Source organism: Leucoraja erinacea, chromosome 20, assembly GCF_028641065.1.
Source record: "Leucoraja erinacea ecotype New England chromosome 20, Leri_hhj_1, whole genome shotgun sequence".
Taxonomy (NCBI): domain Eukaryota; kingdom Metazoa; phylum Chordata; class Chondrichthyes; order Rajiformes; family Rajidae; genus Leucoraja; species Leucoraja erinaceus.
In genome coordinates this window covers 30,551,162-30,567,098 of record NC_073396.1, presented here as the reverse complement: position 1 = coordinate 30,567,098, position 15,937 = coordinate 30,551,162, and the positions used below count along the sequence as shown (strand labels likewise).

The window sequence follows — 15,937 nt, the reverse complement described above, 5'->3', positions numbered from 1 at the left end:
TGAATCCAATGGATTCCAATAGTAGGTGGTGCCGTGTTATGGCCAAGATGAGTTGCTCTATTTGTTTTTGCTGATGCCATTCCAGTTATTTCACCCGGGCTAAAAAGCAACGTCAGCCAAGTTTGTACTTCATCCTACCTGCTTTGAAGAAGTAACTAAACCAATCTAAAATTTGGCTCAAGTTTAAGGGAAAACAAATCCACCTCAACAAAGCTTTAAAAGACTCGGATAATAACCGCATCCTCGCCAGGAAGCAACTGAAGGATGCTTTCCCCCTTACCCTACCCGCTTCCCCCCACATAAAATACTGAAAAAAACAAAAAAACACGTTCTAAACATAACAAAAAAATAAAAAAGACAACCAGACCGTGGGTGGAGGCAGCCAGTAACAGCGCCACCGGATGTTCAGAATTCTCACCTGATGCCAGCCCACGATCCTGAGCTGCTTGATGTCACAGAAGGGACGAAAATGTTAGCTCTCACAACATACTTGAGAGGAGCAAGATAAATCCACCTTGCTGACAGGGAAACCCTTGGGAATGGATGTCATTCCAGTCTCACACTCCAGTAAATATCATTCACATCAATGGAGAGGAAAGGTCCATTGGCTTGGAAAACTAGTTTTATATCTGCCCTATCAGTTTTCTTTTGGGTTAAAGAAAACACAATTGTATTTATAGCTGTCCAATCAATCCAACCTCAGCTGTATTTTAACATCAAGTCATGCCAGTGTTGCCTTGACTCCCTCAAATGCCATGTAAATCATTGGGTATATCTGACGGATTAACTTTATTCAAGCCTCACTAACCTAGATTAAGGAAGAATTCCTGTTTAAATCAAATGACTTTTGGAATCTTTCCCCAAAACAAGGTTCAAACATTGCTTCAAACTATTTAACAAACTGCCATGTCTTTCTTCCAGTACATAAGGTCAAATACTGTTGAATACAAACATGCTTGAACTGTTCTTGAACCTTTCCTGCTACTCTCTGATGAACATAAACCTTCCCCCATAAGATCTGCCTCCCACAGACCACCAGACTGAATCAATAGTTACTAAGTACATAGTTAATATTCTACCTTAGTGCAATATATAAACTCCCACACTCACTTTGTCCTGCACCCCCTTCCCTGCCACTCTTGCTCTTATTGCTAAGATACGGTATCAGTTGATGATTAGTACCCTGCCCACTTTTCCGGAGTGGTCTGATCAGCTGGTGAAGGAGCTCGTAGAGATAACCAGACCCAAATCTTGTGCAATATGAATGGAAATAAAACTATCCTTTTCTTCTCTAGTGCAATCCATCAAGAGAAGTTAAACGTGGTCATCGGTTGCTGCCCTTTAAAGTTCACTAGCTCCTGAGATCCAGAATCAAAGGGAATTTTCAACATAGGCAGGTGGTATTCATACATCAGCTCAAATGTAGGAATTGGGCGCACGGCAATTGGCAGTCATGACTATAGTGCAAAGTTTTCCTGTCTGTCCCATAAGCACAGTCATATTTGAGAGCTGCCTACTGTATAATCTGTAGAGACAGTGACAACAGTAATCGTAATAAATGTGGGAAGTTCATAGAGTTTGAGGTTCGACATTCACGCACGACTTTGCCAGGATTCTATATTAGAAAACTTGAAGAATAGCGGGCAAAGCACCAATAACTGCTTCATCCAACCCTCACGCTCCTAATCCCTGCACAACTGAGGAGATAACCTACCCTCCATCAACACCACCAGATCCTTGCCTGTGATCTCCACGTTTCATCCATTATTGGATGAAAGGCTTTTGAGTGCTGAAAACACGTATGGCTAGTTCTACCACACCCGACACCATGGACCTCACTGGACATCAGCAGTTTGCATCTCTCACAACAATCATTTATGCACTATCACTAATAAAAGTTTTGCATTTATATGCAGTAACTCTCGGCCCCCTATCAGCTGATTCACAGTTTGTGAATAACAGGGTTCAAGGGAGAGGACACCTGGGTTTCCAGGTCCTAATCTGTTGAGCTCCGTGTGTGCACTGGTTGCCTGCAATAGTCATGGTTTGGAACATCCCTTCATGTTGAAGAAGCTGATTTTGGGCATGGGAACACCTCGTGCGCAGGTAATGTTGGGGTTCAGGTGGTTGTTGGTGTTGGGGGCCGCACCGGATGAACCAACTGCGCCTGTGGCTAATTCAGATGGGACGTTAACTCCAGTAACGAGCTACTGCAGGAAACCACCCAGCCCACTGGGGCGGTGTGGACAGGAGAAAGCCTCACCGTCCTCAGCAGCTGCCCGACCACCTCCCCCAAAGCTGCTCCAGTGTTGGACCTGTCCCTAGGATTTTAGGCATTTCTGAGCAGGTGTTCCCCAGGCAAAGCCTCAAAGCCTGGCGAGGAGCCAGGTGCTGCCCACATCCTCCACATGGGCCTGGCACTGGTGGTCACCATGGTTGCAGAGGGAGAACAGGTCTAGAGAAGAAGCTGGTGCCTGCTGCTCTTTTGTCCAGGTGCACAGACTATAAACTGATCTGATTGATTACCTTTGATTGATCATCTGATTGTGCACCACCCAAACTGATCAATGTGGGTAGTGCACACAGTCACCTTGAATAGCTGTTGCTATGCTAGGTATACCAGGCTCCCTTGAACGACCCATGCAGGCATTCTCCTCTTTTACCCCGAGATAACTGAGAGTCAACTTTTCACATTGTTCACAGATCAGCTCAAAGCACATCACAAGCAATGATTTTCTTCTTCATGTGTTCACGGACGTGTGATGGACAATTTGCATAAATTGCTGTCTGACAGAGGTACGTTTGGGTGATTATTATTGCTTAATGCCATTTGTTGTGCCCTTCACTATTTATCAGAACAATAGAGGTTTAGCAGTAAGCTCTCACTAGCTGCGTGGCATCATTTCACTCTAATCTGTGCTTCTATTGGTCAAACTGGCCAACGTGTGCCACAAGAATATAGGGAAGAACTGCAGATGCTGGTTTAAATCGAAGGTAGACACAAAATCCTGGAGTAACTCAGCAGGGCAGGCAGCATCTCTGGAGAGAAGGAATGGGTGACGTTTCGGGTCTGAAGAAGGGCCTTGACCCGAAACATCATCCATTCTTTCTCTCCAGAGATGCTGCCTGTCCCAGAGTTACTCCAGCATTTTGTGTCTACCTTAGAATGGCAAAGGTGTTTGGTTCAAAGATAGGGCAAACATTACTGACTATGATGCTATTGAATTTATCTCTGTATGAATAATTTTTACAGTTATTGCTTTTGTTATAAAAAAAATTCTGAATAAAGTTTATTTTTGATATTAAAAAAAATAGCCAGCAGTGTTTCAATCCCTGTTATTAAAGGATCAATTTAGTGCATACTTGAAATTCTAGTTCTCAATGAGTTAAACAATTTAGTTAGACTGGTCTCAACACCCAATTTTAATGTGGTGTGCAAGGCACACCCAGAGAATTTCTGGCGTAGTTATCAACCCAACTCCTCCCTTCGAAAAGGCCAGAATTATAAAATTAATCAGAGAAAACAGATACTGGTAGGTGGAATCATGTTTATTTGAGGAGCAAAGGTGTCAAATTCTCCAGCAACAGGTGAAGGAGTTTTAAAAAAAAAACTTTAGTAAACTCCATTCTGTACTTTGAGGCAATTACACAATTATTATGAAAAAATCCAAACTGACAAGTGACATGACTTGAAACTCTCTTTTTCACCTGCACAGTAAGAATTAAGGGGCTGTCCCACTGCGGCAACCTAATCTGCGAGTTAAGAAGAGTGTCTTCGGCCTTCAAGCTCGAGGACACTCGCCTGGAAAACTTCAAGCTGGATCGATCATCAGCGTTGAAACCACGAGCTGGATTTACCGACCACACACACACACACACACAAACACATCGCAAAGGCGGGGGCCAGGGAAAGCTGGGGAGCGCTGTCTGAAATTCACACCCACGATGAAGAGGAAGGTAAAAGACGGCTGGTACATCACGGTAAGTCTTTTAGAGAGCGTGGAGAGGTGGGGAGAAAAGGGGAGATAGGGGATGAGAAGGAGAGGACACTTTTAAGAAGTCAGACAACATTTAATAGAGTTTAGCGGGCATTTTATATACCGGTCGGTTTTCCTTGGTCCTGAAAACTCCAATGAGCCAATCAAAATGCCCGGTCAGTGAAGGAGATTGCCTACAGCTGTCCTCAACTGCCTGTTTCTATATAGCAACCCCACTCCACTGCACTAAGAGTTAAAAAGAACCATGCCGACCAAATTTTCTGCAACCTAGCTGAGGCCGCGTGTATTCGGGAACTTCCCTCCAGCATGAAGGAGAGTTTCAGTGACCACCTAGGACCACGTGTCGACCATGCTGCGAGTTTGAGTCGAGGGCAAACTCTTCTAAACTCGCAGATTAGGTGGCCACAGCGGGCAGCCCCTTTAGGACTGATTTCATCATTACATCTAGGCTTGAAATGTCCAGTGAATCAAGGCAATAGATACAATGCCTGTTCGATAAATAAGTGCTGTCAGCTCAGCTTTAAAGAGCAGGGGCAGCAGAGTAACTATCTTCCTGCTTCATCTTCTTGATCAGTCTGAAGGAGGGTCCTGGCATGAAACGTCTGTCCAATGCCTACCATGGATGCTGTCTGGTCTGCTGAGTTCTTCCAGCAGTTAGTTTTTTTGCTCCAGATTCCAGCGTTTGCAGTCTCTTGCATCTCTACCTTCCTGGTTACTAGTGCAAAAGCAGCAGCCATAACTGACTTAGCTCCAGGGTTGCATAAGCTGTGTGCATATGCCTGTGATAAAGCTACTCCACAGATCATCAATCTATGAGTACTGAAGTATGTCATGTAGCCTCTGCAGAACCTGCTAGTCTTGGGCGGGGCCTACAAATATTATTCACCTAAACTAAATATTCGCCTAACCTACAAATACGAATCCGCCTAGATTGTACTGGTAAATTCCAACAGTTCCAGAGTTTCTGTGCATGTATGACCATACAATGGCCATTACTAGGCACTATTTATTTTACTACACCCTACTGCCTTTCACAGTGACTGTGGGCACCACCCACACAGGCATCCCTGCATCAATTGGGGCTGGCTGAGCTGCAGATTTGTCACAGCCACCAGCTGATCCTCCAGAGCTGCCCTTCCTCATAACCACTGTGACCAACCTGTGCCAGACTCACGAAGAGCAGGAACATATGCTTGTACTGTATCTGAGATGCTTATCCAATATGTATCTAAGGGCTTATGTATAGTGATACATGTACAAAACTGTCTATAAAATAATTTTCTCTGTACCTGAGAACATGTGACAAGTAAAGTACCATACCATGTCATACCATATCACACCAGGAGTTGCGAGTAGTACCCAGCCGCCCTGCCAGGCTTTGCCAGTGTAACTCCTGCTCAGAGGCTCCCAGCAATTGTAAGGAACATGTTTAAGCAAGTTCACTGCTGCAACCTCAATTGATTTTGACCCAGCAGTCAGGGATACATCATGCTAAAACAGTATAATAAACTAGCTAGACCACATCGAGAGTCCAATGTGCAGTCACAATGCTGTGAGAAGATGGCAGTAGAAGCTAGGTTTCAAGAGATGTTACACAAGGTCGGGGAGGTTTAATGGTGAGTAATTGAATAAGCCGGGATTGATGTCTTTGACGCAACCAAGACCACGGCAGAATCTGAGCGAGGAACGTAAAATTACAGGAGGCCTGCAAAGACCTAGCAGAAACATCGAAAAGTAAAGGTATTGGACTTAAGGTAATTGGTAGAAGGATTAGAGGGGAAATGAGAAAAAAAACGGTAATGGCATCTGGCAAGCACTGCGGGAACGGATGGCAAAGACAGAAATATTCAAGTCATTTAAAAAGTAACTGTATGAACATGAAAGACTGCCCTAATAAGCTGCAGATCAAGAGTTGGAATATGGGAAAGGCCTAATTTTACCTCTTTATGCACACAACATCAGCAAGTTGGCTTCCTTTGAACTGTTAATTTACATGGCTGATCAGGGCAACAAAATATGTCAACAATAACTAGGTTGAGATGACTTTCAAGCATAGCAAGTTTCCTTGGAGACTCAAGAGACTGTAGATGCTGGAATCTGGAGCAAAAACAAATTGTTGGAGAAACTTAATGGGCCAGGCAGCATTTGTGGAGGGAAATCGACCGTAGATGTTCCGAGTCGGGACCCTTCATCTGAAATGCTTATGCAGGTTCAAGATTAATTATTACAGATATTTTTTTTTTAGATTTTCCACACTGTTTCTTTCTGGAGGCGACTCTTTGAATAAAGGCTTGAAGGTAAAGTCCTGATGGCCACAGAGTACAAAGCAAGTTGTCTACAAATTCTAGTTATGCTAGTCAGGGTAAATTTGCTCAGCTTCTGAACCAGCCCGCCTCCAGCGTATGAAAGAGGATGACACTTTTGGTTAAAGAAAATCTGTCTTTATTTAACTGTATTCAGGGAGGAGGACATTTATGTTAATATTGAATGTTATGCAGGAATAGCTCATGGTAATCCAGCAAGGCAGTGATAAGGCTCGGGATCCTTGAGGTTTAGAGAACGGAAGGTGTCCAGCATCCAGTGGTTAGAGGTGGGATGAGCCTGAATTATTTGGAGAGCAAGGGACAGTCAAAGTATAGGGTGAGCGGCTACCGGGTGAGAGAGAGAGTAAACTAGGACTTGATTCCTTTGGAGCGCAGGAGGCCATGGGTGATCTTATAGTGTATAAAATCATGAGAGGAATTGATAGCATGAACTCACAGTCTTTTATCCAGGATAGGGGAATCAAGAACCAGAGGCCATAGGTTTAAGGTGAGAGAGAAAAGATTTAATAGGAACCCGAAGATGGTGAATATATAGAATGAGCTGCCAGAGGATGTAGTGGTGGCAGGTGCAATGTCAATAGTTAAAAGACACTCGGACAGATGCACGGATAGGAAAGATTTAGGAATATGAGATGCAGAAAAATGGGAGTAGTTCAGATGTGACAGCTTGGATGAGTTGGGCCAATGTTGGTTTTCATGTTGTACGACTCTAATACCATAAAGAACAATTCACTGTCAGCAACATCATTTGATGTTCATCAGCACAAAAAGAACTCATACCAGGAAAAGTTCAGTGCAATTTCTAGAGTGCCATGGACAATAGATAATAGGTGCAAGAGTAGGCCATTTGGCCCTTCGAGCCAGCACCGCCATTCAATGTGATCATGGCTGATCATCCCCAATCAGTACCCCGTTCCTGCCTTCTCCCCATATCCCCAGACTCCACTATCTTTAAGAGCCCTGTCTAGCGCTCTCTTTAAAGTATCCAGAGAACCGGCCTCCACCTGGAATGACTTGGAAGAGGTATTATAGTGTTTCAGTCATGCAATGTGCATTATTGACATTACAAAGGATTAAGGAATCATATAGACTGAGAATTTCTATAAACAAAAAATGCCAGAGCCCTCAGCCAATTAGGCATAATCTGAAAGAGAAGCAAAGATATTGTTTCAGGTCAAAGCCTCTTCATCAAAACTGATGAAGACCTTCCAGTTCTAATGAAAGATCATTGACAAGAAACAGTAACTCAGTTTCTCCATTGATGATGTCTGACCTGGTAAGTTTTATTTTCCAACATTTTCTGTATATGTCAGATTCTTAGCATCTGTAGTTTATTTTTTTATTTTTCAGGTTGAAAGATTTTCTTTCAGCTTCTGAAGAAGGGTCTCGACCCGAAACAATGCCTATTTCCTTCTCTCCATAGATGCTGCCTCACCCGCTGAATTTCTCCAGCATTTTTGTCTACCTTCTTTCAACTTAAGGTCAGTTATATTACTAAAATTCTCATCTTGTTTGTTTGTATGAGTGCGTGATAGCGTGAGGATGTGATAGCACTACAATTTTTGGCTCACCTTACTCACTATTGTCTTGGGATGCAAATGAAACAAGTTTTGTTCGTATTGTTGTTATATTTTACAAGTTATTGACATTTAAAACTTAAAATAACTTAAAACAGTGCCCCCACTTGTCAGCCGTGCCTGCGCAGTTGGGGGAGGCCCCTCAGCCCCACACATGCCGACAAGTGGGGATGCTGTTTTTAGTTATTATTAAGTTTTAAATGTCAATAACGTAAAATATAACAACAATGTGAATAAAACTCGTTTCATTTGCATCCCAAGACAATAGTGAGTAAGGCGAGCCAAAAATTGTAGTGCTATCATGTACCATTTCGGCGGGGTTTTGGGATATCACATCCACGCACGCACGCATACAAACAAACAAGGAGGGGGGGGATAGAGGGAGAGAAGGGGGGAAGTTCGGGAGTGGGCGATATAGGGAGAGGAGGGCAGTGGGGAAGGTGAGGGAGGGAGAGTGGGGATGGGATAGGGGAGGTGAGGGAGAGGAGGGTAGTAGGGAGGGGAGAGGGGTTATGGACGGAGGGAGTAACTGAGGGTAGGGGAAAGGAGAGTGAGGGAGAGGCATCTCTGACAAGAGCTGCATTCCCGGTCTTGCTCTGGGCTCTCAGGCTAGATCACGCAAATCTTCAGAATGGGCATGAAGTTACAAGCTGTGATGGGTCAATCTGTTCCCCTCCAATAAACATGTTGTGCTATCAACAACATTGCACTGTATTGAGAGAAACTCTTGTCAAAGATGGGACATTTTTAATGATAAAGGAAATGCCTTATATTCTATTCCCATCTAAAGTAATCTCATCAGTGACTGCATTGGCTTTCCATGAATTCAATAATAAGATCACCCAAGCATGAATTTATGGATACCTTTGGTATGTCAAAACATTTAAATGTATCTGTTGTTTAAGAGGGAACTGCAAGCTGGAGAATGAATACACAAAAAATGGAAACTACGGGTGCAGCAGCATTAGTATAGGCAACGTTTCGGGCCGAAACCTTTTAACTGATCGGGGGGCGGGGTGGGTGGGGACTTAGGGACTAGCCCGAAGGCTGGGGGATAGAGAAAGGGGGCCTGAGGAAGGGGAGGAGACAGAAGGTAACAAAAATTTTAGAATTTGTTTGCCCCCGGGGTGCAGACTCCCCAAACGGAATATGAGGTGCTGTTCCTCCAATTCCTTTAATGATCTGGCCATGGAAGACCCATTACAGAGATTCACGGATATTTTGGGAGGTCAGCTTGGTTTTGCCACTAAATAAATGTGGTCTATTATATAGATCTGCTGACATTAGGGTTGCAACCGCAAGAGATGCAACACTTGTCCCTTTACCTCCCCCCTCGACTCCGTTCAAGGACCCAAGCAATCGTTCCAGGTGCGACAGAGGTTTACCTGCATCTCTTCCAACCTCATCTATTGCGTCCGCTGCTCTAGATGTCAGCAGCCCTTTTTGCCTGCACTGTGATCTTTGCTGATCATCCACAATCGGGAACCCATGCCTGCCTTCTCCCCATATCCCTTGATTCCGCTAGCCCCTAGAGCTCCATCTATCTCTCTTTTAAATTCATCCAGTGAATTGGCCTCTACTGCCTGTGGCAGAAATTCCACAAATTCACAACTGTCTGGGTGAAAATGTTTTTTCTCATCTCAGTATTAAAGACCTTTTTAAATTTTATTCGTTTCTATAAGATTCCCTCTCATCCTTCCAAATTCCAGTGAATACAAGCCCACTCTTTCCAATCTTTCCTCATATGACAGTCCCGCCATCCCAGGGATTAACCTTGTGAACCTACACTGCACTGCCTCAATAGCAAGGATGTCCTTCCTCAAATTAGGAGACCAAAACTGCGTACAATACTCCAGATGTGGTCTCACCATGGCCCTGTACAACTGCAGAAGGACCTCTTTAGTCCTATACTCAAAACCTCTCGTTATGAAGGCCAACATGCCATCAGCTTTCTTCACTGCCTGCTGGACCAGCATGTTTACTTTCAGTGACTGGTGTACAAGGACATCCAGGTCTTATTGCACTTACCTTTTTCCTAATCTGACCCCATTGAAATAATAACCTGCCTCCTTGTTCTTGCCGCCAAAGTGAATAACCTCACATTTATCTACACTATACTGCATCTGCCATACATCTGCCCACTCACTCAACCTGCCCAAGTCACCCTGCAACCTCCTACTAGCATCCTCTTCCCAATTCACACTGCCATCCAGCTTTGTGTCATCTGCAAATTTGCTAGTGTTGCTTTTGATCACATCATCTAATCATTAATATATATTGTAAATAGTTGCGGCCCCAGCACCAAGCCTTGCGGCACTCCAGGTTCTGTGCAAAGCAGCCAAAGATTCAATTTACCTTGCTATTAGTCAGAAGCAGAATAGTCAGAACAATGGAATTTGACCATTGTCGATTCCAGTTAATGATAAAGCTAAATTCTTTAAATGCTAATAAGAGTATAGTCTACCACTCATTACTATGTTGTTAAATAATTGCTGCAATGTTGACTTTCCTTACAATTTGGTTCTTTTGAAGCCCTTTGCTCATGTTAAAATATGAAATCTTAACACTGTCACAATTTTTAGAGAAAAAGATTTGTACACAAGGTACAGATTGCCTATCAAATTAAGGGTGTGGTTTGCTGCTGCATTTCATAGCACAATAGGAGTGGAAAGACCAAGTTTGCATGGGTTTTGGTTTTGGGGAAAGGTTTGGCACCAGTTTCAGTGCCTGAGGCATGCAACTAGAATGTTGTCTAACCTGCAAAGCTTTACAAAAATGGTGACGCCTGGTAACATTCCTATACATTTCATGTTTACAGGCTTTGTATTCCATTTACATCTTCCATTTTCAGGGAAAAAACAAAGTGCTGGAGGAATTCAACAGGTCAGGCAACATCTATGTAAGAAATGGACAGATGTAGAAGGGTCTCAACCAAGAAGGGTAACATCATCCGCCCATTCCATCCACACACCCGCTGAGTTACTCCAGCACTTTGTGTTTTGTGTAAGATTCTAGCACCTGCAGTTCCTTTTTTTTCCATTTTTGGGGACTGGAACAGGTTTTGCCACAGAATGCAACCCTCAAAACATCAATGTAATAGAATTTTTCAGTTCACATTAGCCTTTACATAATTACATTTTAGAATACTGGAAAAGTGTATCAGCATATAAATTTACTGAGATTAACAAATATTCCACATTTTACAATAGTTCCTTGCAATCACTAAATTATGATTTTGTCAATTGATCAAGCAAAAGCTGATCTTTTTCTTTCTCTTTTAGTCCAAGCATGTTACTGTGCATATGCACCATATTCTAATGTGGTATCAAACTGTACTGAATGCACTCTATTAAAGCCTTTTGAATCACAGCATACTTGGTAATATGTTTGGCGAGTTTAGAACCTTCCACAAATTTAGATCTTGCAAGCAATATTCCAGCCTCCCAAGTCATTTAAAAAATGATAACAGATACCGTGCTATTGGGAGGTGTCCAGAATGCCACTTTCAGTATGTCAGTCATCAGTTCAGCATTACATTAAGTAATTTATTTGGTAGTCAATGAATCTTCAACAATACGCTGTAGACAGCTCAATTGTAATCATGTATTGTCGTTCCGCTGACTGGATAGTACGAAACAGAAAGTGTTTCACTGTTGTACCTCTGTACACCTGACAAAAAACTAAACTGTACTGTCATGCTTATCCTGAAATCCAGATGGATATAATTCTATACTTCAATTTGTTGTGCAAGATCCTCAAAAAGAAAATCGAGTAAAATGCCAAGATACAAGTTATCTTCCACATTCCCATGTTGATTGTCTTTCAATCTTCTTCCATTGAGTAACACCTTGCATTTATTTAACACTCTTAATATACCTGTTCTCAGGTGTTTAATTCAAATAGCCCTCAGCATTTACATATTTTCCAATGAAATTAACTTTGCAAGTTTATAAAACCAGGAGACAAGATTATCCACATTTATAATAATTATTGTGATGTTAAGTAAAATATCCCCATTACTATTTCACAAGTTTCTGTGCTTCACATATACTTTAGCTGGTCAGCTGCTCCTGGAGGTACCGAGGTCTAGTCGGAGGCTCAGAGGGGATAGAGCCTTCTCTGTTGCTGCTCCGGCACTCTGGAACACCCTGCCGCTGCACATCAGACAGGCCCCCTCACTGTCCATCTTCAAATCCAGTGTTAAAACGCATTTGTATTCCCTGGCTTTTGACCATGCCTGAGACTTTACTTCTGTTTGTGGTGTTTTTTTTGATGTTTCTTTATTTTACATGTCTTTTCCTACTATTTCTTTTGATTGTTATTTTTGGTGTGTATTAACTTTTTTGTCAATGATTAGTGATGTACAGCACTTTGTTGCAGCTATGTTTGTTTTTAAAGTGCTCTATAAATAAAATTATTATTATTTATTATTATTATTATTATCACAGACCAACCAATATTTCTACTCTCAAGAATGAAGAGATGGGTCCTCTCAAAGCTAAAACATTTTCATTAATGATGAAAATAAAATTAGAAAATTGTGAAAGTGGTCTGATTAAACTTGATTGAAAGATACAGCATGGGAACACGCTTTGGCCCACTGAATCCATGCCGACCATCAATCACCCATTCACACTGGCGTTGTTATCCCACTTCTGCATCCATCCCTATACATTAGAGCAATTTTGCAGAGGCCAAATAACTTTCAACCTGCATGTCTTTGGGATATGGGAGGAAACCCACGTGGTCACAAGGCAAACATGCAAACTTTGCACAGACAGCCATTGTGATAAGAATCAAACCTGGGTCTCTGACACTGTGAGGCAGCAGCTCAATCACCCCACAGCAGTAATCGGTGTTCATGGCATTTAGATAGTTCTGATAACAGCCTTGACGCAGCAAGAAATCCAAAGGCACATCGCAGGTGTTTTCACAGAGGAAGATGTTTGGGCCAGGGACCAAAAGGGGAGGGGTGGTGACTCAAAAAGTTAACTCTTGGGAGCAGCTTGACGAAAGGAAGGGAGGCAGAAACATTTAGGAAGCAAATTCCAGAGCTTGAGGCTTCAGTAGCTGAAGGCACGACCACCAATGGTTGAACATTTGCATTCACAGATAAACACAGATAAAAGATTGGAACTGGAAAAGCAACAAAGAACTCCGAGTAAAACAGGGTACACAAACATTTCTGATACCAACAGACAAGCAATGCATTTAGTTTTTTTTTTTAATTATCAATGTACATATTTCTTGCCCTTTTCCTAATTGTTTACTGAAAGATTAGTTCACCCAGCAGGTACACTTTAACTTTAACTGTTCATCCAAGGGATACATTTTTTTAAGGTTAGCCAGTTCAGGTCATCTACTCTGAATATAAATTGCTTTGTCCAACCACATGACCTCACACTAATTGTGATGGGGATGCTCAAAGACAGGTCATACCTGGAATCAAAGATACTAGAGCTCTAGTATCTTTGCCTGGAATAGGTGGGGTCAAAATTACCACGATCAGGATTTATCTATTAAATCTATTACTTGTAAACCGAGCAGCCCCTTTAGTTTCAGCTTCTGCAGTGTGGAATGCGAGTTGATTCCCTGTGATCTGCCCACAAGGATATTGGTCTGTCAGTGCAGATTGATTCGAGAAACAAATCTCAATACTATTTTGTGTAGGAGGGAACTGCAGATGCTGGTTTAAAGCAAAGGTAGAAACAAAATGCTAGAGTAACTTAGCGGTGGAGTCAACCTGCAATAATACGACTACAGGTCAGTCAGCAATCTTGGGTCAATCTGTGTGTGTGCGCTGGGATTTGAAGTTAAAATATCCCAATTAAAACCTCGGATCGACATGTCCCCTCCTTCCAAATCCAGGGGTTGCCCGATAACCATTAATAGGGGGGGGGGGGGGGGGGGGGTTATTACAGTAAAGTTGGTATAATGTAATCTAAAGCACACAGCTTTGTCTGTTATTTAATCTTAATTCAATCGGACTATTAAAATGATCAAAAATAGACACAAAAAGCTGGAGTAATTGCACGGGGCAGGCAGCATCTCTGGAGAGAAAGAATGGGTGACGTTTCAGATCAGTAGCCAGGCTGTTTCGGGTCAGTAGTCAGTAACAAAGATCTTATAGCGGAGCTATAAGAGCTATAAGATCTTTGGTCAGTAACAGCAGTCTGAAGACGGGTCGCGACCTGAATCGTCGCCCATTCCTTCTCTCCAGCGATGCTGCCTGTCCCGTTGAGCTACTCCAGCTGTTTGGGTCTATCTTCGGTTTAAACCAGCATCTGCAGTTCCTACTTACACATTAAAATTATCAACGTGGCCACACCCTTTCGAGTTTAAAAGGATGTTCTGAAAACAATATTTCGACCAGGCAAGTTGCATGCAGAACCAAGTTAATGTGTAACATTTGAAATAAAGGTGAACCTTATTTGAGTTTTAGTCAAAGATACTAGAGGAGCTATCTTTGGTTTTAATCAAGCCCGATTTGAATCCCCAGGTGGGAACTGATCAGCCGAACCGTGGCTTGTTCGATAACCTCAGTTCATCATTGTAGCGACTCAAGGGTAGAATATGGAAAGAAGCTTGATCCACCAACTGGTAGACACAAAATGCTGAAGTAACTCAACGAAACAGGCAGCATCTCTGGAGAGAAGGAATAGGTGGGTTACTCCGGTGGGTTATTCCGCTGAGTTACTCCAGCATTTTGTGTCTATCTTCGGTGTAAACCAGGATCTGCAGTTCCTTCCTACGGCAACTCGATACTTTTAAGTTCAGGATCTGGCACGTATGATCGGCCTCAAAGGAGTCCAGGTGTTGAATTAATAACATCTTCTGTTGGCAACTTGGTAAAAGTTTACAACCCGCAATAGTACAAAGACGTGATCATGTACTGTATAAAGCAATTAAAAAAATGCATTGGTGCAAATAAATAGTGAATCACTTACTTGGTGGGAGTTGTGGGTTTGGATTTCTTTTTAAACATCTTGACAATTCCTGGAAGCCGATTTCACGGCGGTAAATCCTGATCCTCGGCAGTAAGGTCGCAGGTTGTTTGGGAGAGCTGTGGGAGAGCGGTGCTGCTGTGTTTGGAGCACAACAGACAGTGCGCCAGGTGAGCGATCCGCGCCCTCGCCTAACCGCGCCTCCTCCCCAAATCCGCCCCCGGGTGGTGACAGGTCCAGGCCCGGGCCGCACCCACCTCACCGGCCGCTCGTCCCATCGCCGCCGCTCCTGCTTCTCCCGTTGCCCAGCAACCTGCTCCCAGCCCCGCCCCTTGTGATCGAAGAGGCCCTCGGCCCCGCCCACCTCATCGACCACTTCACCCCGCTGCTTCCCCTGTTGCCCAGCAACCCTCCCCTGGCCCCGCCCCTTGTGATCGAAGAGGCCCTCGGCCCCGCCCACTTCGTCGACCACTTCATCCCGCTGCTTCCACTGTTGCCCAGCAACCCGCCCCAGCCCCGCCCCCGGGAGACAGACAGACTCGGCCCCGCCCACCTCATCGACCACTTCATCTCGCTGCTTCCCCTGTTGCCCAGCAACCCGCCCCCCGCAACCCGCCCCGCCCCCGGAGACAGACAGACAGACTCGGCCCCGTCCACCACAGCGGCCGCTCGTCCCATCGCCGCCGCTCCTGCTTCCCCGTTGCCAAGCTGTTCCTCCAGATTGCGTATGTCCTCAAAAGTCACATCCATGTCCTCCAGAGATGCTGCCTGACCCACTGAGTTACTCCAGCATTTTTGTAAACCTGCATCTGCGGTTCTTTGTGTCTCCAAGAAATGACTTTAACTTGTTTTAAGCTTACACTTAGTTTGCTTATAGAGATAGAATTATTATCCAGTAAATTGTCAGGTTGAAGACACTTCTGTTTGGCCTGAAATGTTGATTCAATGGTTAGCAACCGGGAAATACAGCAGGCATTGGCAGACCGAAGGCAAGTGTTTGGTGAAACAGCCGCCTAGTATGCACTTGATTTAATGGTTTTCCTTCTTTCTCATCCCCATTACATAGCAATGTTACAAAATGTTGAGATTTTAAA

General features: G+C 43.6%; 1 protein-coding gene across 2 annotated transcripts in view; it reads right to left on the bottom strand.

Annotated features, from left to right (window-relative positions):
• Window positions 1-15,043, bottom strand: part of ppl (periplakin) — a 67,067-nt gene extending 52,024 nt beyond the window's left edge. For both annotated transcript variants that reach the window (XM_055651771.1, XM_055651772.1), the window contains exon 1: window positions 14,847-15,043. In XM_055651771.1, coding sequence (XP_055507746.1) covers window positions 14,847-14,884 — 38 coding nt within the window. In that variant the 5' untranslated portion in view covers window positions 14,885-15,043. The remainder of the gene's footprint in view (window positions 1-14,846) is intronic.
• Window positions 15,044-15,937: the final 894 nt, after the last annotated feature.